Here is a 24799-nt window from a genome sequence, read left to right on the forward strand (position 1 = left end):
GGTTAGATATGGTACTAAACATTTACACTAGGGGAGGGGGCTTACTTGAGGATAGATATGGTACTAAACATTTACACTAGGGGAGGGGGCTTACTTGAGGATAGATATGGTACTAAACATTTACACTAGGGGAGGGGGCTTACTTGAGGATAGATATGGTACTAAACATTTACGCTAGGGGAGGGGGATACTTGATGATAGATATGGTACTAAACATTTACCCTAGGGGAGGGGGATACTTGATGATAGATATGGTACTAAACATTTACACTAGGGGAGGGGGATACTTGGGAATAGATATGGTACTAAACATTTACACTAGGGGAGGGGGATACTTGAGGATAGATATGGTACTAAACATTTACCCTAGGGGAGGGGGATACTTGAGGATAGATATGGTACTAAACATTTACCCTAGGGGAGGGGGATACTTGGGAATAGATATGGTACTAAACATTTACACTAGGGGAGGGGGATACTTGGGAATAGATATGGTACTAAACATTTACCCTAGGGGAGGGGGATACTTGGGAATAGATATGGTACTAAACATTTACACTAGGGGAGGGGGATACTTGGGAATAGATATGGTACTAAACATTTACCCTAGGGGAGCGGGATACTTGGGAATAGATATGGTACTAAACATTTACACTAGGGGAGGGGGATACTTGGGAATAGATATGGTACTAAACATTTACACTAGGGGAGGGGGATACTTGATGATAGATATGGTACTAAACATTTACCCTAGGGGAGCGGGATACTTGGGAATAGATATGGTACTAAACATTTACACTAGGGGAGGGGGATACTTGGGAATAGATATGGTACTAAACATTTACACTAGGGGAGGGGGATACTTGAGGATAGATATGGTACTAAACATTTACCCTAGGGGAGGGGGATACTTGGGAATAGATATGGTACTAAACATTTACACTAAGGGAGGGGGATACTTGAGGATAGATATGGTACTAAACATTTACCCTAGGGGAGGGGGATACTTGGGAATAGATATGGTACTAAACATTTACACTAAGGGAGGGGGATACTTGAGGATAGATATGGTACTAAACATTTACCCTAGGGGAGGGGGATACTTGAGGATAGATATGGTACTAAACATTTACACTAGGGGTGCGGGATACTTGGGAATAGATATGGTACTAAACATTTACACTAGGGGAGCGGGATACTTGGGAATAGATATGGTACTAAACATTTACACTAGGGGAGGGGGCTTACTTGAGGATAGATATGGTACTAAACATTTACACTAGGGGAGGGGGATACTTGAGGATAGATATGGTACTAAACATTTACACTAGGGGAGGGGGCTTACTTGAGGATAGATATGGTACTAAACATTTACACTAGGGGAGGGGGCTTACTTGAGGATAGATATGGTACTAAACATTTACACTAGGGGAGGGGGCTTACTTGAGGATAGATATGGTACTAAACATTTACGCTAGGGGAGGGGGATACTTGAGGATAGATATGGTACTAAACATTTACACTAGGGGAGGGGGCTTACTTGAGGATAGATATGGTACTAAACATTTACACTAGGGGAGGGGGCTTACTTGAGGATAGATATGGTACTAAACATTTACACTAGGGGAGGGGGCTTACTTGAGGATAGATATGGTACTAAACATTTACGCTAGGGGAGGGGGATACTTGATGATAGATATGGTACTAAACATTTACACTAGGGGAGGGGGATACTTGATGATAGATATGGTACTAAACATTTACCCTAGGGGAGGGGGATACTTGGGAATAGATATGGTACTAAACATTTACACTAGGGGAGGGGGATACTTGGGAATAGATATGGTACTAAACATTTACACTAGGGGAGGGGGATACTTGAGGATAGATATAGTACTAAACATTTAGCCTAGGGGAGGGGGCTTACTTGGGAATAAATATGGTACTAAACTTTTACACTAGGGGAGGGGACTTACTTGGGAATAGATATGGTACTAAACATTTACCCTAGGGGAGGGGACTTACTTGGGAATAAATATAGTACTAAACATTTACGCTAGGGGAGGGGGCTTACTTGGGAATAAATATAGTACTAAACATTTACGCTAGGGGAGGGGGCTTACTTGGGAATAGATATAGTACTAAACATTTACGCTAGGGGAGGGGGATACTTGAGGATAGATATGGTACTAAACATTTACGCTAGGGGAGCGGGATACTTGAGGATAGATATGGTACTAAACATTTACGCTAGGGGGAGGGGGGGGGATACTTGAAGATAGATATGGTACTAAATATTTACCCTAGGGGAGCGGGATACTTGAGGATAGATATGGTACTAAACATTTACGCTAGGGGGGGGGGGGGGGGGGGGGGGGGGGGGGGATACTTGAGGATAGATATGGTACTAAACATTTACGCTAGGGGGGGGGGATACTTGAGGATAGATATGGTACTAAACATTTACGCTAGGGGGGGATACTTGAGGATAGATATGGTACTAAACATTTACGCTAGGGGAGGGGGCTTACTTGAGGATAGATATGGTACTAAACATTTACGCTAGGGGAGGGGGATACTTGATGATAGATATGTACTAAACTTTTACACTAGGGGAGGGGGCTTACTTGGGAATAGATATGGTACTAAACATTTACACTAGGGCAGCGGGATACTTGATGATAGATATGGTACTAAACTTTTACACTAAGGGAGCGGGATACTTGAGGACAGATATGGTAGTAAACTTTTACACAAGGGAAGGGGGCTTACTTGGGAATAGATATGGTGCTAAACTTTTACCAATGGGGAGGGGGATACTTGAGGACAGATATGGTACTAAACATTTACGCTAGGGGAGGGGGCTTACTTGGGAATAGATATGGTGCTAAACTTTTACCAATGGGGAGGGGCCTTCATTGAGGATAAATACAGTACTAAACATTTACGCTAGGGGAGGGGGCTTACTTGAGGATAGATACAATGCTGTACTAAACCTTAACACTAGGGAAGGTGGCTTACTTGGGAATAAATACGGTACTAAACTTTTACACTAGGGAAAAGGCTTACTTTAGGATAAATACAGTAAATGAAATTGTTTAACATTATTTTTTATTTCAGGCGACTGCTGAACTTGTTCCACCTTCAGAAGCTCCCGGTGCGTCACCTGCCAAATCACCTGGCAAGTCACTCTCTCAGACAGAGATTGCCTCTAATGCTCAAGAAACACCAGCGCCACCTAGCAGTAGTCAACAAAATGTTACAAGTGCCCCCGCTTCCACGACTCCTTCAACTTCTAGTTCAGGGGTGAGTCGAGCGATATACCATTGCGAAGTGTGCTAACCCACTGAGTGAATCTACAAAGTGAAGAGAACTACTCCCCTACTTAGTTAATTGACATATTCCGTAATCACTTTGTCTTTCTGTCCTTCCTTGCTTCGTCCATTTGCCAGTCTGTTCTACAAGATATCTTGTGAATTTCTTGACAGATTAACTGCATAGTTCATATTCCAAACACAATGTCACCGTCAAGTTCAGCCCTTAATTAGATTTTGTTGGTGATGGTCATTGTTTAAAGTCAAAGGCTGCCTTTGACCATTTTCAAATTACTTTTGCACGAGATATCTCATGAACCCATATGACTCAAGCGACTGGATTATAGAAGGAGCGTGCATGATGCCTGTGGGTCCTGTTATGGGCATATCTGTGATGTAATTGTCAATTTTGTTTTGCTGAGGTTACCTCCTATAATGGCGGAGTTTCCCTAAAACAGGAGAGAAACATATTACCCATACCTATGTATGTACCGGTAACCTCAGGGGAAGATCCAATGTGCATGGTTTGACGCTCGCTCCCTGTGGTTGTTTGTGTTTCCCAAGAAGTTGGGAAATGTACCAGCCTGTGCTATCATTGGCCATATGTTGTTTAGTGAGGTAGCCACCAACTTCTACACGGAGACCTTCCTCGAAATGACCCTGGCCGTTTACAGGGCAATCAAACCAACAATACTATACAATGCTATACACCTTTATGAACTATTCAACAAAATCATATAAGGGCCTATATTGTATACATTTATGTAGTCTGTCACTCACCCAAAGCTGGACATGAGAACACCACTTAATTACTGGAAATACAATGACAGAATATCCTTTATTAAACTCACGGTAGAGTGATCCATAGTGATTTTCCATTGTGTTAATTCTAATATATACAAATTCTCCAAAGCAAGGGAAATCCCCTAAATTTTTATGAAATATGTAAGAATTATAGCAAAGAATAAATGTAAAATGTTAAAATAATTCAAGACCCTGCGCCCCTTCATTTCTCCTAAATTTCATAATGTGTATTATTTCCCTAATCCTAGATTAAAGTACCCCTAATGTACTATAATTGTTTTCATCCTCTTTTATACATTATATGTATGTAGTTGTACAGTAGAAGATTTCTCTTGACTTTTTGACAGGGAGATGCCAGTTCACAGCCATCAGCTCTCAACCTAGTACTTAGATTACGGTAAGTTGTTTGTCATATAGACAAGTGTTTAAATATTATACATTGAGTTCCATTAGGATTACGGTAAGCTGTTTGTCATATACACAAGTGTTTAAATATTATACATTGAGTTCCATTACGATTACGGTAAGCTGTTTGTCATATAGATATTAAGTGTTTAAAAATATACATTTGAGTTCCATTAAGATTACGGTAAGTTGTTTGTCATATACACAAGTGTTTAAATATTATACATTGAGTTCCATTACGATTACGGTAAGCTGTTTGTCATATAGATATTAAGTGTTTAAAAATATACATTGAGTTCCATTAAGATTACGGTAAGTTGTTTGTCATATAGACAAGTGTTTAAAAATATACATTGAGTTCCATTAAGATTACGGTAAGCTGTTTGTCATATAGCCAAGTGTTTAAAAATATACAGTTTGAAAATATACATTGAGTTCCATTAAGATTACGGTAAGCTGTTTGTCATATAGACAAGTGTTTAAAAAAATTAATATACATTGAGTTCCATTGAGAAAACAATCGATCGGTACCTCAAATTTTATTAAAATCTTTCTGACATACATCAGTGTGCAGTCAGTTTATAATGCCATGCTTTGCATTGTCTTATCATCATTTATAAGATTTTGATGTGGTTTATAATGGTATACATTATGTATTGTTATAAGGACTTGATGAGATTTGTCCTATATCAGTATCATTCCATCAAATTTAAAAAACAGTCGCAACAAAATGTTTTTTGTTTGTATTATAGGAATGACAAACGAGAGTTGAATGACATCAAGTTTGATTTCACTCCCGGTCAAGGTCGGTATGAGTTTCTGTACGAAATGTTATGTTGTTCTGAGATATGGGAATATAGATAAAATAGTATATGCAGATATATCTTGGAGAATAAAATATAATATACAGATGTAATATCTATAGATTCAAGAAAGCTTGTTGATTATCTAAGGAATACCTGTTTGTAGATAATATTTTCAGCAGAAATCTTTTCAGTTAAACATCAAGGATGGAAACAATACAGGATCACAAAAGTTTAAAAACAAAAAATAAAGAATTAAATTTATATTATATAGATGTTTTTATTTGAAATCTTATTGATGGTAAAATTCAGTACTTTCCGTGACTAATTGGAAACCATTGTACCCTCGGCGGGCAAAACTGATATTTAATATTTACCTATATGATATTAAGGATTTATAAGTTATAGATAGAAATATTTACCTGTATTATATTAAGGATTTATAAGTTATAGATAGAAATATTTACCTGTATGATATTAAGGATCTATAAGTTATAGATGGAAATATTTACCGGTATGATATTAAGGATTTATAAGTTATAGATAGAAATACTTGTACCTATATGATATTAAGGATTTATAAGTTATAGATAGAAATATTTACCTGTATGATATTAAGGATTGAGAAGTTATAGATAGAAATATTTACCTGTGTGATATTAAGAATTGAGAAGTTATAGATAGAAATATTTACCTGTGTGATATTAAGAATTGAGAAGTTATAGATAGAAATATAATATTTACCTGTGTGATATTAAGAATTGAGAAGTTATAGGTAGAAATATTTACCTGTGTGATATTAAGAATTGAGAAGTTATAGATAGAAATATTTACCTGTGTGATATAAAGAATTGAGAAGTTATAGATAGAAATATTTACCTGTGTGATATTAAGAATTGAGAAGTTATAATAGATAATCAAGCTAGTAGCTGTATGAAATTCTCTGTGTACACATTACAGATACCGCTGATAGTGTGTCACATGAAATGGTGGAAGCTGGGTTAGTCAATGGAAAAGATATGATTGTTGGTACGTATTAAAAGATAAACATAAGTATTCATGATATCTTGTTGTTCATCCTACATTTTTTTACCCTGTTAAGCATCCAAGATGGCCACCGCTGCCTCTGATTTCTGACTTTGACTTCTATTTCTGGATTTGAAAAAATGTCCGCCATTTGCTCGCTTCTTATTGGAGGAAATATAAGATGTTCAGTTTTGATGGTTGGAGGTTAAAACTATCATGACTTAAGAAACAATATTCTGTAACAGCCCAGTTACAATGAACAATTGTTTAGGTTGTTACAATTGTACTAAATCATGATTTTTGTAGGTTTTTAGCCCACCATCATCAGATGGTGGGCTATTCAAATCGCCCTGCGTCCGTGGTCCGTCGTCCGTCCGTCCGTCCGTAAACAATTCTTGTTATCGCTAATCCTCAGAAAGTACTGAAGGGATCTTTCTCAAATTTCATATGTGGGTTCCCCTTGGTGCCTAGTTATGCATATTGCATTTTGAGACCAATCGGAAAACAACATGGCCGACAGGCAGCCATCTTGGATTTTGACAATTGAAGTTTGTTATCGCTATTTCTGAGAAAGTACTGAAGGGATCTTTCTCAAATTTCATATGTAGGCTCCCCTTGGTGCCTAGTTATGCATATTGCATTTTGAGACCAATCGGAAAACAACATGGCCGACAGGCAGCCATCTTTGATTTTGATAATTGAAGTTTGTTATCGCTATTTCTGAGAAAGTACTGAAGGGATCTTTCTCAAATTTCATATGTAGGCTCCCCTTGGTGCCTAGTTATGCATATTGCATTTTGAGACCAATCGGAAAACAACATGGCCGACAGGCAGCCATCTTGGATTTTGACAATTGAAGTTTGTTATTGCTATTTCTGAGAAAGTACTGAAGGGATCTTTCTCAAATTTCATATGTATGTTTCCCTTGGTGCCTAGTTATGCATATTGCATTTTGAGACCTATCGGAAAACAACATGGCCGACAGGTAGCCATCTTGGATTTTGACAATTGAAGTTTGTTATCGCTATTTCTGAGAATGTACTGAAGGAATCTTTCTCAAATTTCATATTTAGATTCCCCTTGGTGCCTAGTTATGCATATTGCATTTTGAGACCAATCAGAAAACAACATGGCCGACAGGCAGCCATCTTGGATTTTGACAATTGAAGTTTGTTATCGCTATTTCTGAGAAGGTACTGAAGGGATCTTTCTCAAATTTCATATGTAGGATTCCCTTGGTGCCTAGTTATGCATATTGCATTTTGAGACCTATCGGAAAACAACATGGCCGACAGGCAGCCATCTTGGATTTTGACAATTGAAGTTTGTTATCGCTATTTCTGAGAAAGTACTGAAGGAATCTTTCTCAAATTTCATATGTAGGTTCCCCTTGGTGCCTAGTAATGCATATTACATTTTGAGACCTATCAGAAAACAACATGGCCGACAGGCAGCCATCTTGGATTTTGACAATCAAAGTTTGTTATCGCTATTTCTCATAAAGTGCTGAATGGATCTTTCTCAAATTTCATATGTAGGTTCCCCTCGGTGCCTAGTTATGCACATTACATTTTGAGACCAATAGGAAAACAACATGGCCGACAGGCAGCCATCTTTGATTTTGACAATTGAAGTTTGTTATCACTATTTGTCAGAAATTGCTGAAAGGATCTTTCTGAAATTTCATTTGTAGGTTGCCCTCTGTGCCTAGTTATGCATATTGGATTTTGAGACAAGTCAGAAAACAACCTGGCTGACAGACAGCCATCTTGTATTTTAACAATTGAAGTTTGTTATCGCTATTTTACAGAAGGTACTGAAGGGATCTTTCTCAAATTTCATATGTACGTTCCCCTTGGTCCCTGGTGTTGCATTTTGGGACCAATCCGAAAACAACATGGCTGACAGACAGCCATTATCGCTAAATCTTAAATTTTATATATAGGTTCCCCTTGTTTGAAAAGTACTAGAGGGCTGTTTCTGAATTTACACAGATTAGTAAGACTTAGAGGAAGGGAAAAGTAGAGAAAAGATCGATCTGACATGGAACCTATAAAGATCATTCAATGGTGGGCGCCAAGATCCCTCTGGGATCTCTTGTTTCTCCTGTAAATTGTTTCCATAAATTATGTAATATTATGGATTTTGTTGCCTCACCTATGAAAGGAATTAAAAATAGTGTTTGTACATATCGTCCATCATTAGGTATAAACCGTTAGACATATAGAATATGTCCCAATTCTAAAGTCGAGAATTCCAATCACCACAACAATGTACCTTGTATAACTCCAGAGACCTGCTTTCAACTAAGAAAACTTTTTTCAATTTAAAAATTCATCATATGAAATTTTAGTGGATTTTGTAGTTTATTAAAACCTCAAAATTTGAAATCCAGTTAAGTTATTTATAGACTCAATATAGGAGAGACAGGAATTCGCATTCCATACAACATACATGACTTCTTGTTTAGCTATCGCTGTGTGGGGATATAATTTTAATGTTTCTTGTTTCTAGTTGCTGCCAATCTACAAAAAATACAGGACTATCCTGATGTCAAGTCTGTCACGTTTGCTTTGGTAAGTTCTTATCAGAAAGTATTAAAGAAATATTGCAAAAGTCTTTTATTTCCTTTTCCCACCTGTATTGCTTGAGGCGAAAAATATTGAAGGTACACAAATGTGGAAATAAAAACAATTGAGACTACTGACATTTAAAATCAAAGTATGAGATAAAAACTGGAAAGTTTATAATGTAATTCCTTATTAAGTTTACCTCCTGTAATAAGAATCTATCATTTGTGAACTTATCAAATAACGAAATATTTTCTTTTTGTCTAAGTATAGTGTGTGAATTTGACGACTGTTGGATAAATATATGTTATATACCACTAGTGGTATATAACCTTCCGGACTTTTGATTGGTCAAGAATTTGAACTTTGACCCAAGCTGTAATTGTTATTGACGTCATTGATAATCGAATGACGTCACATCACTGGGTCCTGAATGTCACCTGTCGCTTTATTTGCATACGCGAAATTATACTTGGCCAGGTTTCCCTTTGATTCAAGCTGATATTATTGTGGTAGAAAAAACCGGGTTACACGACTCGTAATTGTTGGATATGGAATTTATTTCACACTCGTAAGTTATTTTCTAAAAGTTTCAAAAGACATTTGCTAAAGCTTGTGTCTTTTGTAACTTTTAAAAAATAACTTACGAGTGTGAAATAAATTCCATATCCAACAATCACTCATGTAACCTCTATATATAGAGTAAGTTCGGGTATTATCGGACATACGGCTTATATCGGACACCTCTATTTCAATGCAGATAGCCTGTGTTGTTGTAGCATTAAAATTACTTCGTAGTATCTTGTTCATTTACGTTGTGTATTGCTTTGGTTTCTGTTTCATACGGGAACATTATGTGCTATATTTATGCGTTCTTTCATTGGCTGATTTGTTGCATCACACACCCGGAACACCTCTTTTCCGGTTTCACCGAAAAAAAGCGTCTGCTGTATTCCACTGACAGTGAGTATATGCCTCATAGCTACTGTGTAATTTCTTTTGACATGATTTTAAGTTAGTAACTACAGAAATGTTGAGAAATTAAACTAATGATTTTTTCTTGTTTTATGGTGTTGAATGTCATTTCAAAGCAAATATTCCCATTTTAAAAACTGTCCGATAAACCCCTAAGGAAAACTTTACCTTCAAACACTTGAAGGGTTATATCGGACACCCGATTGTGGACCCTACACAATAGCCTGAAGAAACTTGATGCTACAATTCGAAACAGTACTCATTAAAAAACGCCCTGTTCATTTATCAAATATTCAGAACCAGATAAAAAAATCTTTCAAAGTGATGTTCACAAAAGTTTCAAAAGTCAAATAACGGTTAAGCTAAAATGTTACAATGAAACAAATTTACCACGACCTTTATATTGTATTCTGGCGACGTGTTCATCCTCCTATAAATACGACGTCACACCCACCATTAAAGGGCACATGTACTTTTAGATTGCGTACTTTGATGTTGGTGACGTCACAGTTGGTAAAAGTGCAATTAACCCCAGTGCACAGATAGAATGCGTCTACCCTTAATTTCGAATGTTGATATGAAAAACAGAGTGTTCTCTCCCTATGGTGATCATGAAATAATGTAAAAATTTGATGAAACCAATCACTAATATGTATCTTTTTAACCTTCAGATTGATAAAAAAAATGCAACAAAAAGGAAAGGGAAAGCGATGTCAATATTACACAAAAAGTCTGGACAACGCTGTTAGCGCCCTCAGAGCGAATACTATGGTATGGAGCAAAGCTGCCCAGCACTTCCAGGTGCCAAAATCAACATTAGGGGATTGTCTGACTGGACGTGTAGAGGAAGGAGCGTCACCCGGGAAGCAACCAGTATTTCCTCTCGAGGTAGAGGAAAGGGTGACAGAAAAAATCATTGTTGCCGGGAAGATGGGATTTGGCGCATCTGTGTTTTAAGATGGCTGGGCTTGCGACCGCCTTGAAATTGAAGACGCCGTTCCGAAATGGTGTTCCTGGTAAAGATTGGTTGGAGGGATTCAGGAAACGCCATCCTGAGATCACACTAAGGTCACCGACACCACTTAATAATGTCCGGGCTCGGATGTTGAACATTCAAGTGACAAAAAAGTATTTTGAAGACTTAGGGACAACATTAGCTAATCTCGGCCTGCAAAACAAATCAAAACAAATATGGAATATTGATGAAACAAACGTTTCGCTGACCCACAAGCCATCAAAAGTACTTACTGAATTGGGACAACGTAATGTACCTGGAAGGGTTGGTAACACTAGAGATGGGGTCAGTGTTCTTGCGTGTATCAACGCTGCTGGTGAAGACATTCCACCACTTGTAATTGTCAAAGGTTTGACTGAAAAGGCGACTCGGTCGTACAGCGTAAAAGAAGGCCCAGAAGGGAGGAAATACAACTATCAAAAAAAAGCATGGATGGAGGACATCCTGGGAGTATCTTGGTTCCAGGACCATTTCCTTAAACATTGCGGCCCTGAGTGACCCAAAATTATTATCCTGGACAGCCACAGCTCACACGAAACTCTCGGTCTAATTGAGATAGCGCGACAAAACCACATAACACTGTTTGCCCTTCCTCCACATACTACCCAATATCTTAACCCTCTTGATAAGACTGTCTTTGGTCCGTTCCAAAGACAATACAACAAAACGTGCAGTGACTTTATGAGCCAGTCACCGAGCAATATCGTTACGAAATGGGAATGGCCACGCATCCTTTTGATGCCAGCAAAATCCCTTCCTCTGCATTTGCCCCTTCTGCTCCTTTTGACAGAAAGTCTGATGTGCATGAAGATCTTACGGAAGCGGTGACACCGTCATCTCCCGCTGAAGGAGTCTTGCCATTGACTCCAGCTGCAGCTGTATCGGCAGAACCTGACTTATTACCTCCCGACGCAGCATTTTCTGTCGTTGCAACTGCAGATGAGAACGGTTTTGTACAGTTAGACGACGCAGGGGCGTTACTAGATTTAATTACTACAGGCAAGATAGAAATAACCACCAGCACAGATCAGTCAGTCGGACTTTGTGTCATGGAACACTGAGATCGACAATATATTTGATTTACCAGCGCCACCTGTAGTCGACAGCGACAAAAAAATAACTAAGAAAAAAATAACGACACATCGTTTATTGACGTCGGATGAAATATATGAGAAAAAGAAAACAGACCAGGAAGAGAATTTTTAGGAGAAACGGGAAAAAGAGAAAGTGGAACAGAAGGAAAAGAGAGAATAAAATAAACTATAGAGACCAACCAACCAATTGTTTTCCCATAGACTTTAGTGTTAACGTTTTGGAGTATTTCATTCAAATTCTTGAATTCAATATGACAATTATGGTTTATAACAAAAGTTTAGGGTCTGATATAATACCTAATCAAAAAAAAAGGTTGGGTCCTTCAGCTCAAATTTTCTCCAGGGTAGCCATTTTGAAAATGGGTGAATTTCGCAGTAAAAATTCTCAAAAATCTGAAATGTTTACCTGTTAATTGTTATTACCTGAACTTTTGGGAAAAAAATAAATCGGACTTACGAAATCAATATCGACATTTCTTATTGATAGTTACCTATCAGGCTACATATCTATTTTCTCGCTTCATAACATACTGGCCAATCAGTGGCTGCCAGACATTTTATCCTTGGCTCAACTTTCTATACACAGGGGCTGTTTCAAAAATATATTTTTTCAATTGGTTGGTTGTTCCCTATAGCATCTTTCACATTTTTCAAATATAACTTTTCTGGAACAGGATAGAACCATAGGATATGCTATCAAAATATGCAGTGCCTGACTGCAAGTCTAAGGCTGGTAGGCAAATTTTTCTATCGGTACCGGAGATGAAATTCTTAAGAGAAAACGACATTAAAATTGAATTAATTATGAAATGTTAATTTTAATATCTTGATAAGCTTTTAATTTAAAGTGATGGCTTTTGGTTAATAGCCGAGTATAGATATCGTGCTACTCAGAAATATAAACAAATAAGATATATAATAAATATCAGGGGGAGATAACTCAATGTTTTCTCCTCCACCCCCTAATTTCTGGACTTTTTGTAAAAAATGAAGGAAAAAAGGGCCGGGCGAGAAAAAAATCAGGATTAGAGCCATAACTTAGATAAAAGAGTCGAAACACAGACACAGGACACGGAAGCGGGCTAGTGACAACAAAACAACCAGATATATCACCAAACACTGAACTGGGGTAGTGACAACAGAACAACCAAACACATCACCGAATACCGAATCGGGGTAGTGACAACAGAACAACCAGATACACACCCATACATTGAACCGGGGTAATGCCAGCAGTACAACCAGACATACCATCGGACCCCGAGTCACGCTATATACCGCTACCATTGAAATACAAAATGTATGTCCGTATCTTCCCTAGTCTATGGTCCTCCTTGTAACTCTACATGGGTCATATTTTCATTATAAATCCCCCCTGAATCTAACTTCCTCTCTAAATTCTGCTACAACTCCTCCAAGATGAGAATCCCATCCGAAAATGTGCTAGTCGGTCCCATCATCTGGTTTCCAGGGACGCTGGATGGCACAAAATGTCATATGCGGTAGCTTGCTATAGAGACCAACCAACCAATTGTTTTCCCATAGACTTAAGTGTTAACGTTTTGGAGTATTTCATTCAAATTCTTGAATTCAATATGACAATTATGGTTTATAACAAAAGTTTAGGGTCTGATATAATACCTAATAAAAAAAAAAAGTTGGGTCCTTCAGCTCAAATTTTCTCCAGGGTAGCCATTTTGAAAATGGGTGAATTTTGCAGTAAAAATTCTCAAAAATCTGAAATGTTTACCTGTTAATTGTTATTACCTGAACTTTTGGGAAAAAAATAAATCGGACTTACGAAATTAATATCAACATTTCTTATTGATAGTTACCTATCAGGCTACATATCTATTTTCTCGCTTCATAACATACTGGCCAATCAGTGGCTGCCAGACATTTTATCCTTGGCTCAACTTTCTATACACAGGGGCTGTTTCAAAAATATATTTTTTCAATTGGTTGGTTGTTCCCTAAAACGTCAAACTGAGAACATTGAAAAAAAAAGAATAAGAAAGCAAAGAACATGTAGGATTAACATTCCAAACCGTGACAACTGTTGTGTATTTCCAAGTTTCCGAGACGTTTCCTTTAATTCTAACATTTAAAGTAAAAGTCAATATTGATCTTTGTTTAAAATCATGATATATTTCCAAGCAGAAGATATTTTAATGTAGGGTGTATCTAGTTATATTTCAGTGCTAATGCACTATCTCTAATTATAGCATTCAAAGTGTTATTTATATTATCACAAAGTAATAAATATAGTAACATGTAACTGAATCATACTCATTACATTCTATGTTGTTTACACGTCATAAATAATCATTATTTGATTCATTGCTGTTAAAAGTGTTCGAAAGATATATAGATCAGCTGTAGTATGGAACTGCATGTGACCATTGGTTGAATATAACTCATGAATACTGAATATTCATAAGACAAAATAAGGAAACGAAAGGAGCATTGGTTATATGCAATTCATCCATGCTTATAAATCAATGGGGCTATAATCCTCATTTCAGTAATAGGGAAAAAACAAACAAAACCCAGACAGTGTCCGATGATACCCTACAGCTAATTTACTGTCCGATCATACCCGAAATCAATGTCCGATACTACCAGCTACTGTCCGATATCACCCAGTCAGAATGTTGACCTATTTCCAGTCATTATTTCAACGAATTGTTCGCAAAGCCCCAAAAGCTTCCGAATGCTGTACAAGCAAATTGGTAACGCTGAAGGTTGCTCGAAGTGTACAGAGGTAAATACGGTCGGCAAGTTGGCAGATTGAGTTGACGGCTGGAAGTGTCCGATAATACCCGAACTTACTCTATAACGTATCTGCTGCTCCATTGTTTTACATTTTTCTTTGTCTACAATATATCAATGTTTATACTTAAAAAAAGACATGTGTGTTTCCTATTTTCAAACATCTGCCTGGAAATTCCCTGTTAAAATTTAACACTATAGATGATATCAAGAAAAGTAGTGTTAAAAGTAGGCTGGTACGGTGGCACAGTGGTAACCCAGGCGGCCGGGCTTCGATTCCCTGATCAGACGTGAAAAGGTACAAGGTCACCTGCCAGATCACATGGGTTTTCCTTAGGTACTCTGGTTTCCTCCCACACTAAGACCCCTTACAAGCTCCCGTCCAAACAAACAACCGTGATTGATATAACTTGGTATGACTTGTTTAGCAATTATACGGGAGGTGGGAGACTCAACATCCGTGTAGAAAGTGTGGTACTGTGTTACCCAGCCGACGGATTCCACGAGGAATACAAGAGTCCGGCCTTAAAGTTGAGTAGTCAAAGGGTAAAGATGACATTGTTATGGTCATATTCACCCTTTGTTTCACAATTTGTTGTAAAATGAAATGTGATGTGTAGAAACAATGCTTTGTTAAAAAATAACTATCTGCACTGAAAATGTGAGGGAATCATCTTTGAAATTTCTTTTCAGAATTCTGGTTGTGGTCCAAACGAGGTTCCCTGTGATAAAGCTCTTATAGGATTCGCACAACTCTCCCTGAACGACGGAACAAACCCTCTTCCACCTCACTAACACACTGCCATCTACACCTAGGATAGAAAAAACAAGGGCACATAACTCTGCCACTAGCAAGAACAGATTTATTGTATATAAAGTCTCTGAAAAAAGGGAAGATTACTCTGTTCTGGCATTTTCTTGAAAAGAGAACTGTGATAATATTGATTTGCCAGGACTGGTGAGAATCACCATTTTTTTTGTGGTCAGATGATACACCTGTACAAGCTAGTATGTTTTTTTTGTTGTTTTTTTTTTTTAACTTTTTTCTTGCAGAATTTTGTTTGCGCCATTAATGCATTTATGTAAATTTCTATAACTTACAAATCCAGTTTGGTATGATTGACTGTAATTGCAGTTTTCTAGATAAATCATCTTACTGTGAGCATATGCTACATGATTTTTTTGATTTTTTTTTTTTTTAATTTTCATGCAGAATTTTTGTTGACTCTTTAATGCATTTATGTACCCGGTTACACAATTTACAGAGCTAATATGGTAAATAAGTGATTCCACAAATTTTCAATGTAAATTATCTTACTGTCAGAATTTGCTGGCTGTATATGTGTTGTAAAATCTGAGGCCTTTCTTTTTACTCTTCATTCAGTATTGAATATAACATATATGATCACTAATGGATTGGTTTACTCATTCTATATTAATAGAACACAATTTATAGTGTATCGTCAGTAAATACAGCAGTATTTTCCACAATATTTCTAATGCTGCACAAAAACAAGATACCCTCTGAAATATACACATTTACAGTACCTTATACAGTAGTGTTTTAACGTGTTAAATGTGAAAATAAAGCATTGTTAATTTTGAAAATTAACAGCATTTAAATCATTTTTTTTTCTTTCTTTATTTTAAAAAATATTATTTTCAACATATTCTTTAGGTATCATTTTTCACATGATTATTGTAAATTAACTCTTCAGTTGATAGATAATTACACAACCATGGAAAGTGCAACATGAAACAGATGAGTAATATTTATGATGAATTGTTTATGTTCAAATCGCTTAAACATTAGAACATGACAATTATGTAATTTTAAAGTGATCTACCTTTAAAAAATGCTGACATCAAATTTTAGTTCTTTGTCATTAATTTAAATTTGAAAGGTACATATGTATTCGAAATTGTCCATTTTAGTATTGAGAATGTATTTGAATTCATTTTAAAACCAAGATCTGGCCAAACTATTTAAATAATTAGGACGTTGATAGGTGAATGTGGCATAGAAATAAAGATATCTAATCATTCCTTCTGCTCCAGTTCTTCTGTTTATTTTGACCCTAACCATCATTAAAGACAGTTTTAAAATTGCCACAAAATCACAAAATTAATTTTGTTGATATCATTACAGTGCATTTGATACTGAAAGAGTCCAAGATGGAAATATTTCTGAATTTACATATGATATAATAACTTGACTAATATGGCTGTTTTGTTTTCAAAATACCAGTTAAAATGCCAGTTAAAATACCAGTTAAAGAAACATATGACATTGCCAAGTTGAGTTGTCACATAGTTTTCCTTTATCATGGTTTTAGGTAAAAAAAATCATGGGGAGATAACTCTTAGCATAATTCACAAATATTTCATATAAGGTAGGATATAGCCTTGAAAAGGTTGAGTGAAAGCTAAATTAATGAACTTGGTACCATGTATACGTATGTACACATGTAGAATGATTAGAAATAATTTAAAATTAAGTTAGTATTGTAACCAGATATTTTGTGTGTTGGTGGACATATTGTTGTAGAGAAGACAATTTTGTTGTTTTTCAGTTTGAAAATCATATATTTATATATATATACTGGTATGCAATTGTGAAATTGTTTTGTAATTTCTGATACAACATGACATCTAAAGATTGCCAATTTTTCACATTTTTTACCTTCAAATTTTGATATTTAGCTAATTTGTTATTACAAATCTGATTAGCTTATTCAACCCAATTCTATACAAGTGTTACTCAGGTAAATACTAGCCGCAATATACCGCTCAGCTACAGAGATCTTCTCTCTTAACTCGATCGGTTGAGCGTTAGACTAGTAAGCCAGAGGTTCCGGGTTTGATCACAAGCGGACGCAGTGATTTCACTTTAATAAATCATGAGATTTGGTACACAAGGGAGAAGGAAGCTTGATTCAAAATGAGGAAATCAATTATGTTTACTTTTACTTGAACTGAATTTAGTAACAGAGTCAGTAATTGGCCACATTTTTAGGGGAATAACTATGGCTGGATTTTCAAGTCCTTACTATGCCATTTTGTTTGATGTTATTCATCAAAAATGAATCAAACCTGTCTATGGTATCTGCCGTGGTATCGGCCGTGGTATCTGGCGTCATGGTAACACAACAGCACAAACCTGATATTTCCACAGGCGTTCACTTTACCCGGTAGTGTAATCTGTAGCTTTAATCATAATTCATGATGAAACCCTTTGATATGTTCACTTTTACTCAACTAACTTCAATATGAATCAATAGCTTTATGTTTCAGCTTTAAATTTCAAAAGGATGTTCATTCTCAATTTAAATCTATTATGCTATGTATAGCATATCTGATGCCATCAGTGTTGGAGATTTCATCCACTATCTATAAATATTGTATAGGTCGCAGTTTCTTAGATTTAAAATAAAAACAAAGAATACTGACATAATAAGATAACATACAGAGTTCTTCGGACAGGTTGAAAAAAAAAAATTTTTAATCACTCTCTGGAACTGATACTGTTTCTTATTTACAAACATACATTTTTACTATTCTATCATGATATTGTCTTCATAATTTAGAAAAAATAGTCAGGACAAAGAAATGTATGAGATATGTTGACAATCTTAGACTATCACATCAGCATGATTTAGTTGTGCTTCGTCACTGAAGCAAAAAAAATCAGCGTAAGTTCTGTTGTACATTCATATATTTACATTTGCTCTGCGTTTCCCCATAAAAACAATGCTAAGAGGCAGTTGCCACCATACGCCTATAACACCCAGTGCCTCAGGCTATAACACCCAGTGGGTCATGTGACATTAAAAAAGGCGTGAATTTTTAATTTTTTTTTGTTGGTTCAGTTTATTCAAAGTTGACGGAAATGGTAAGACAATGTAAATATAAGTATTGAACAGTGGTTTTAATGTTGTTATAGTCGATATGGCAGCAAGATGTATGGTGGGCAAATGTAGCATGGAAACCCTAACGGGTTCCCATGCCATTTGCCCACCATACATCTTGCTGCCATATCGACAATAACAACATTAAAACCACTGTTCATTGCTTAAATGACAAGATAACTTGATTTTTTCACAGAATTGTTGCTATATGTTACAGTGTATGTCTGTATATAATATGCTTGCCAAAATGTTGTTGAAAATTTCTCTGTAAGGTACCAGGTAACATGCTAGTAAGAATGAATTGAGTAATTTTATGAAAGTCATTCTAATTTTGAAGACTTTTTCCCAAATGTTTTAGTAACATTCAGAACAATTAAGTTTTTATAACATTCTACAAGCATTACTAAAATATAATGCGTGTAATTTTCTCAGGATTTTGATGGTTTTCTTTGTATCCTATTGAATTAATGTAACTTATATGTATGAACTTTTGTAGACTGAAGTCCGACTTTATATTTAGAACATTGACTACCAATACAAAGTAACCAGTTAATTTGGTCCTTTCTTTGCAAATCAGGAAATATGACAAGTCCTGCAAAACAATTAATACATTTTTTTCTTCAATACTTCAATACTTATAAATGCATCAAATATAACAGTTAATCACATTTCAAAACAAAAAGTAAATGTAGAAGAAATTGTAGACATTTTTGCAAAACAAATTCTATGTTTAGAACCCTTAAATATTAATATTTATATCTGATAAGGTCTCTTGGGTTTTAAACTTAGATTTTTTCACTAATATATTTAAGACTTATCAACGAATACATTTACAAGTATTTAAAGCTTATTCCTGAATATTTAGGATTTATTCATGAATATTTAGCGTTTATTCATGAAATTTAAGACTTGCTCATGAATACCTGATTTTCAGACTCAACCTTATTTGTTTCAAACTTTTAAAAAGACTTTATTTTTCCCTAGTTTTATATCCATTGAAAAAGAATAAAGGAATATATATATATGGGGCAAAGAAGTAATTCAAACAGTGTGGACAATGAGGCTTGTTAAATTTTCGAGGCAATCCATATATATATATATATATATAAGGTTACTTGTGGTGTGACTATTCAAAAGAAAAATGAAGATTTTAAATCCCTCATCTGTAAAATGGAAAAAAAACCTTGCATTCCATTCCCCCTAAAAAGTTACCTGATAGCAATGTTATTTTTGTTGGCCAATGATGTATGCATTTGATAAACAAGTTTCTTATTTCTCCTTTATTTGTGTTAATGTAGGATATATAGTTTCTAAAGCACACTTCAGTGACAATCCCCTTAAGTTGAGTTTAATCCTTTGAGCTTTAATTCTTTACAGTCTCTTCATAGATTATTTACAAAAGTCGCTGTTTCAAGACCTTCGTTAATTCTCTTTCATTCTAATAAAATTTTGTCAAGATCTAATAAAATTTTGCCCTGATGTTGGTAGTCCAATCTCTGCTTACATGTACAATTGGTTTCAAGTGCTGAAAACAGCTTCAGAGACTGACTGAGATTGATGTCTGCTTTTTGAAATATGGAACTGTTTGAATTTTAAAAAGTTCATGGATTTTTTTTTCTATTTCTTTTTTTTGTCATTTACCAGTGTTTTGTAACATACAACTGAAATTGGTAAATTTATTCACAATTAACTAGGTATTGGTATGTTAATTGTGATGATGTATAACTTTATTTCCACATGGTTGATTTTTCGTGTTGTCAATTTCAGCAAAATGCTGATTTTACACCTTTAATCCTGTTAGGCGTTTATATTAATTGATAAAAATGGTTACTTTCATGTTAATTGTAACACACCTTAACGAGAGGAGGTAAAAAGGGGAAAAGAGCGAAAACATCATTGCTGTGATATTAACTATGCTTCGTGTAACCGTATGTGGCCCAAATTGAAAACAATAATTTCAAAAGATTTATGTCTATTATACTGGGCCTTTTAGCTTAATTGTCACTGCCCTGTATCTGTTGTACCCTCAACTTGTTAACTTAATAAAAACATACCAAGATTTCTAATATCATTTTTTTTTTCACTGGACAGAATTGTTTTTGTAGACTACAAGATGGTCATTAAAAACCCCGGGACAAAACATTTCTTCCTTTGATTTTGATTTATAAAGAAATACTCTGGTCATAATGAAATATTTATAAGATGGTATATGGTCCCTTAATGGGTAAACCAAAGCTCAATGTGTTATCTAAATCATTATTTCTTATTATAACCTCTCTCATTAAAGGTGCCATTGATTGTCATACTTAAAGTATAATCGATGATCCAACTTGTTGAATTTGTTGAATAGAATTATTTGTTATAGAATTTTGTGTTAAAGGAGTATGCTTCTTTGATAACAGGTTTTACTGCAAGATACACAACTGATGAAAATGAAAAAAAATCACCAGATAAACGAGAATGTGTTTCATGAACCATCCTATCTCTGATGAATGTTGCCTCAGTTATAATCACAGAATATGTGCAATATATATAAAAACATATAATATATACCACTGATATATACATTCTTGTAACATGTAAAACTCTGGACATTTCCAATTTGATTTGTTTGGCTTTATAACCCGTACATTAACTTGTTCTTTTCCAAAAAACAAAATGCTCATATAGATTAATCAATGCATATATGGATGTTTTTTTCTAAACTGCTTAGGATCTCTAAGTTGTCCACGCTCTCGGTATTGGTAGATTCTGCTCAGGAGCTCTAAATAAAGTATGTAATATTTTGGACCGATGAGGAGTCCTAAGTAATCATGTTCTGGACTGTTGAGGAGTCCTAAGTAATCGTGTTCTGGACTGTTGAGGAGTCCTAAGTAATCATGTGTCAGTCTGTTTGGAAGTCCTAAGTAATCATGTTCTGGACTGTTGAGGAGTCCTAAGTAATCATGTTCTGGACTGTTGAGGAGTCCTAAGTAATCCTGTGTCAGTCTGTTTGGAAGTCCTAAGTAATCATGTTCTTGACTGTTGAGGAGACCTAAGTAAAAATGTTCTTGACTGTTGAGAAGTCCTAAGTAATCATGTTCTGGACTGTTGAGGAGTCCTAAGTAATCATGTTCTGGACTGTTGAGTCCTAAGTAATCATGTTCTGGACTGTTAAGGAGTCCTAAGTAATCATGTTCTGGACTGTTGAGAAGTCCTAAGTAATCATGTTCTGGACTGTTGAGGAGTCCTAAGTAATCATGTTCTGGATTGCTCAGGAGTCCTAAGTAATCATGTTCTGGATTGCTCAGGAGTCCTAAGTAATCATGTTCTGGATTGCTCAGGAGTCCTAAGTAATCATGTTCTTGACTGTTGAGGAGTCCTAAGTAATCATGTTCTAGACTGTTGAAGAGTCCTAAGTAATCATGTTCTGGACTGTTGAGGAGTCCTAAGTAATCATGTTCTGGACTGTTAAGGAGTCCTAAGTAATCATGTTCTGGACTGTTGAGGATCGAGTCCTAAGTAATCATGTTCTGGACTGTTGAGGAGTCCTAAGTAATCATGTTCTGGACTGTTGAGGAGTCCTAAGTAATCATGTTGTGGACTGTTCAGGAGTCCTAAGTAATCATGTGTCAGTCTGTTTGGAAGTCCTAAGTAATCATGTTCTGGACTGTTGAGTCCTAAGTAATCATGTTCTGGACTGTTGAGGAGTCCTAAGTAATCATGTTCTGGACTGTTCAGGAGTCCTAAGTAATCATGTTCTGGACTGTTCAGGAGTCCTAAGTAACCATGTTCTGGACTGTTGAGTCCTAAGTAACCATGTTCTGGACTGTTGAGGAGTCCTAAGTAATCATGTTCTGGACTGTTCAGGAGTCCTAAGTAACCATGTTCTGGACTGTTCAGGAGTCCTAAGTAATCATGTTCTGGACTGTTGAGTCCTAAGTAATCATGTTCTGGACTGTTGAGGAGTCCTAAGTAATCATGTTCTGGACTGTTGAGTCCTAAGTAACCATGTTCTGGACTGTTGAGTCCTAAGTAATCATGTTCTGGACTGTTAAAGAGTCCTAAGTATCATGTGTCAGTCTGTTTGGAAGTCCTAAGTAATCATGTTCTGGACTGTTGAAGAGTCCTAAGTAATCATGTTCTGGACTGTTGAGGAGTCCTAAGTAATCATGTTCTGGACTGTTGAAGAGTCCTAAGTAATCATGTTCTGGACTGCTCAGGACCTTATGAGCTTATATTACCACTTCACTTGTGATTGAATATTGAACAAATATTCCAAGTATTCCCAAAATAATTGAAAACACTTGTATTGCATGGAATAAATTCAATAAAATATTGTTATATTCCAAATATGTTTGTGTATTTATTTTTTTATTAGCTCACCTGGTCCGTCAGTCTGTCAACAATTACCTTGTGAACACTGTAACTTGCGTAAATATCAACCTTTGATGAAACCTTGTATACAACCACAACAAGATCTTGGATGGTTCAAAAATGGAAATTATTTGACTGTAACTTACAGAGTTATTGCATTTTGTAATGATATTATTATTTGACCTTGTGAACACGATGACTTGAGTAAATACCAACCTATTTGATGAAACTTTGTAAGCAACCATATGTCGACAAGATCTTGGACGAGTTCCAAAATGGAAATTATTCGACTGTTACTTACAGATAAATTGCCCTTTAACATTATTGGACGTTTTGAACACGATAACTCGAGTAAATATCAACCAAATTTGATGAAACCTTGTATACAACCACAACAAGATCTTGGATGGTTCAAAAATGGAAATTATTTGACTGTAACTTACAGAGTTATTGCATTTTGTAATGATATTATTATTTGACCTTGTGAACACGATGACTTGAGTAAATACCAACCTATTTGATGAAACTTTGTAAGCAACCATATGTCGACAAGATCTTGGACGAGTTCCAAAATGGAAATTATTCGACTGTTACTTACAGATAAATTGCCCTTTAACATTATTGGACGTTTTGAACACGATAACTCGAGTAAATATCAACCAAATTTGATGAAACCTTGTATACAACCACAACAAGATCTTGGATGGTTCAAAAATGGAAATTATTTGACTGTAACTTACAGAGTTATTGCATTTTGTAATGATATTATTATTTGACCTTGTGAACACGATGACTTGAGTAAATACCAACCTATTTGATGAAACTTTGTAAGCAACCATATGTCGACAAGATCTTGGACGAGTTCCAAAATGGAAATTATTCAACTGTTACTTACAGATAAATTGCCCTTTAACATTATTGGACGTTTTGAACACGATAACTCGAGTAAATATCAACCAAATTTGATGAAACCTTGTATACAGCTATATATCAACAAGACCTTGGACGAGTTCAAAAATGGAAATTATGTGACAGTAACTCCCAGAGTTATTGCCCTTTGCATAATATTGGACCTTGCGAACGTGATAACTGGAGTAAATATCAACCAAATTGAATGAAACTTTGCATGTAGCCATATATCAACAAGATCTTGGACAAGTTCGAAACTGGTAATTATTATAACTTACAGAGTTATTGCCCTTTATAATAATATCATTAACATTTTTTAGCTCACCTGGCCCAAAGGGTAAATCTTTTTGAAATGCTACTAGTCCTAACTAAGTGGATTTTGACAAAAGTTGGTCTGGAGAATTATTTGGCAATGTGATGTGCTGCATAATTGAAGGATGTGGCTCCTTTGGGTTGGGAGAAAGGGGGCCCAGGGTATTTCGCTATAATTACCGAAATATCCAGGTGAGCAATCCAGGCCCACTGGGCCTCTTGTAAAATTTCTTCTGTTTTGTTTTTGTTTAAAGCACATTAATGTTGAACTTTTTAGAATCGCCTTTTAACTGTGGTCTGTCTGTCGGACTGTGTTTATGCAATAGGAAAAGCCTCTATGAAAATTAGGGGACATAGATAATTGTTACAAGGCAATATGCCTTTGAGGTTGATTTGGTATTCAGAATGACTTCCAGAGATTTTATAATTTTGAAATTTTAAGATTGTTTATTTCTGAAGAACAAAAAGTGAGGACATGTTCACGGTGAAACATACAGTAAATATTTCTTGTTTCTCAAGTTAGTTGCTGATTTATG

The 24799-nt window shown here is 35.7% G+C and overlaps 1 protein-coding gene across 1 annotated transcript in view; it reads left to right on the forward strand.

The window, feature by feature from the left end:
* LOC117344267 (serine/threonine-protein kinase OSR1-like) overlaps nt 1-18588 on the forward strand; it is a 46230-nt gene extending 27642 nt beyond the window's left edge. Inside the window, 6 exon segments of the mRNA XM_033906955.1 lie at nt 3121-3306; nt 4466-4515; nt 5276-5328; nt 6287-6355; nt 8867-8928; nt 15472-18588. Coding sequence (XP_033762846.1) covers nt 3121-3306; nt 4466-4515; nt 5276-5328; nt 6287-6355; nt 8867-8928; nt 15472-15573 — 522 coding nt within the window. The 3' untranslated portion in view covers nt 15574-18588.
* Nucleotides 18589-24799: the final 6211 nt, after the last annotated feature.

This window comes from Pecten maximus, chromosome 15 (assembly GCF_902652985.1).
Source record: "Pecten maximus chromosome 15, xPecMax1.1, whole genome shotgun sequence".
Classification (NCBI taxonomy): Eukaryota; Metazoa; Mollusca; class Bivalvia; order Pectinida; family Pectinidae; genus Pecten; species Pecten maximus.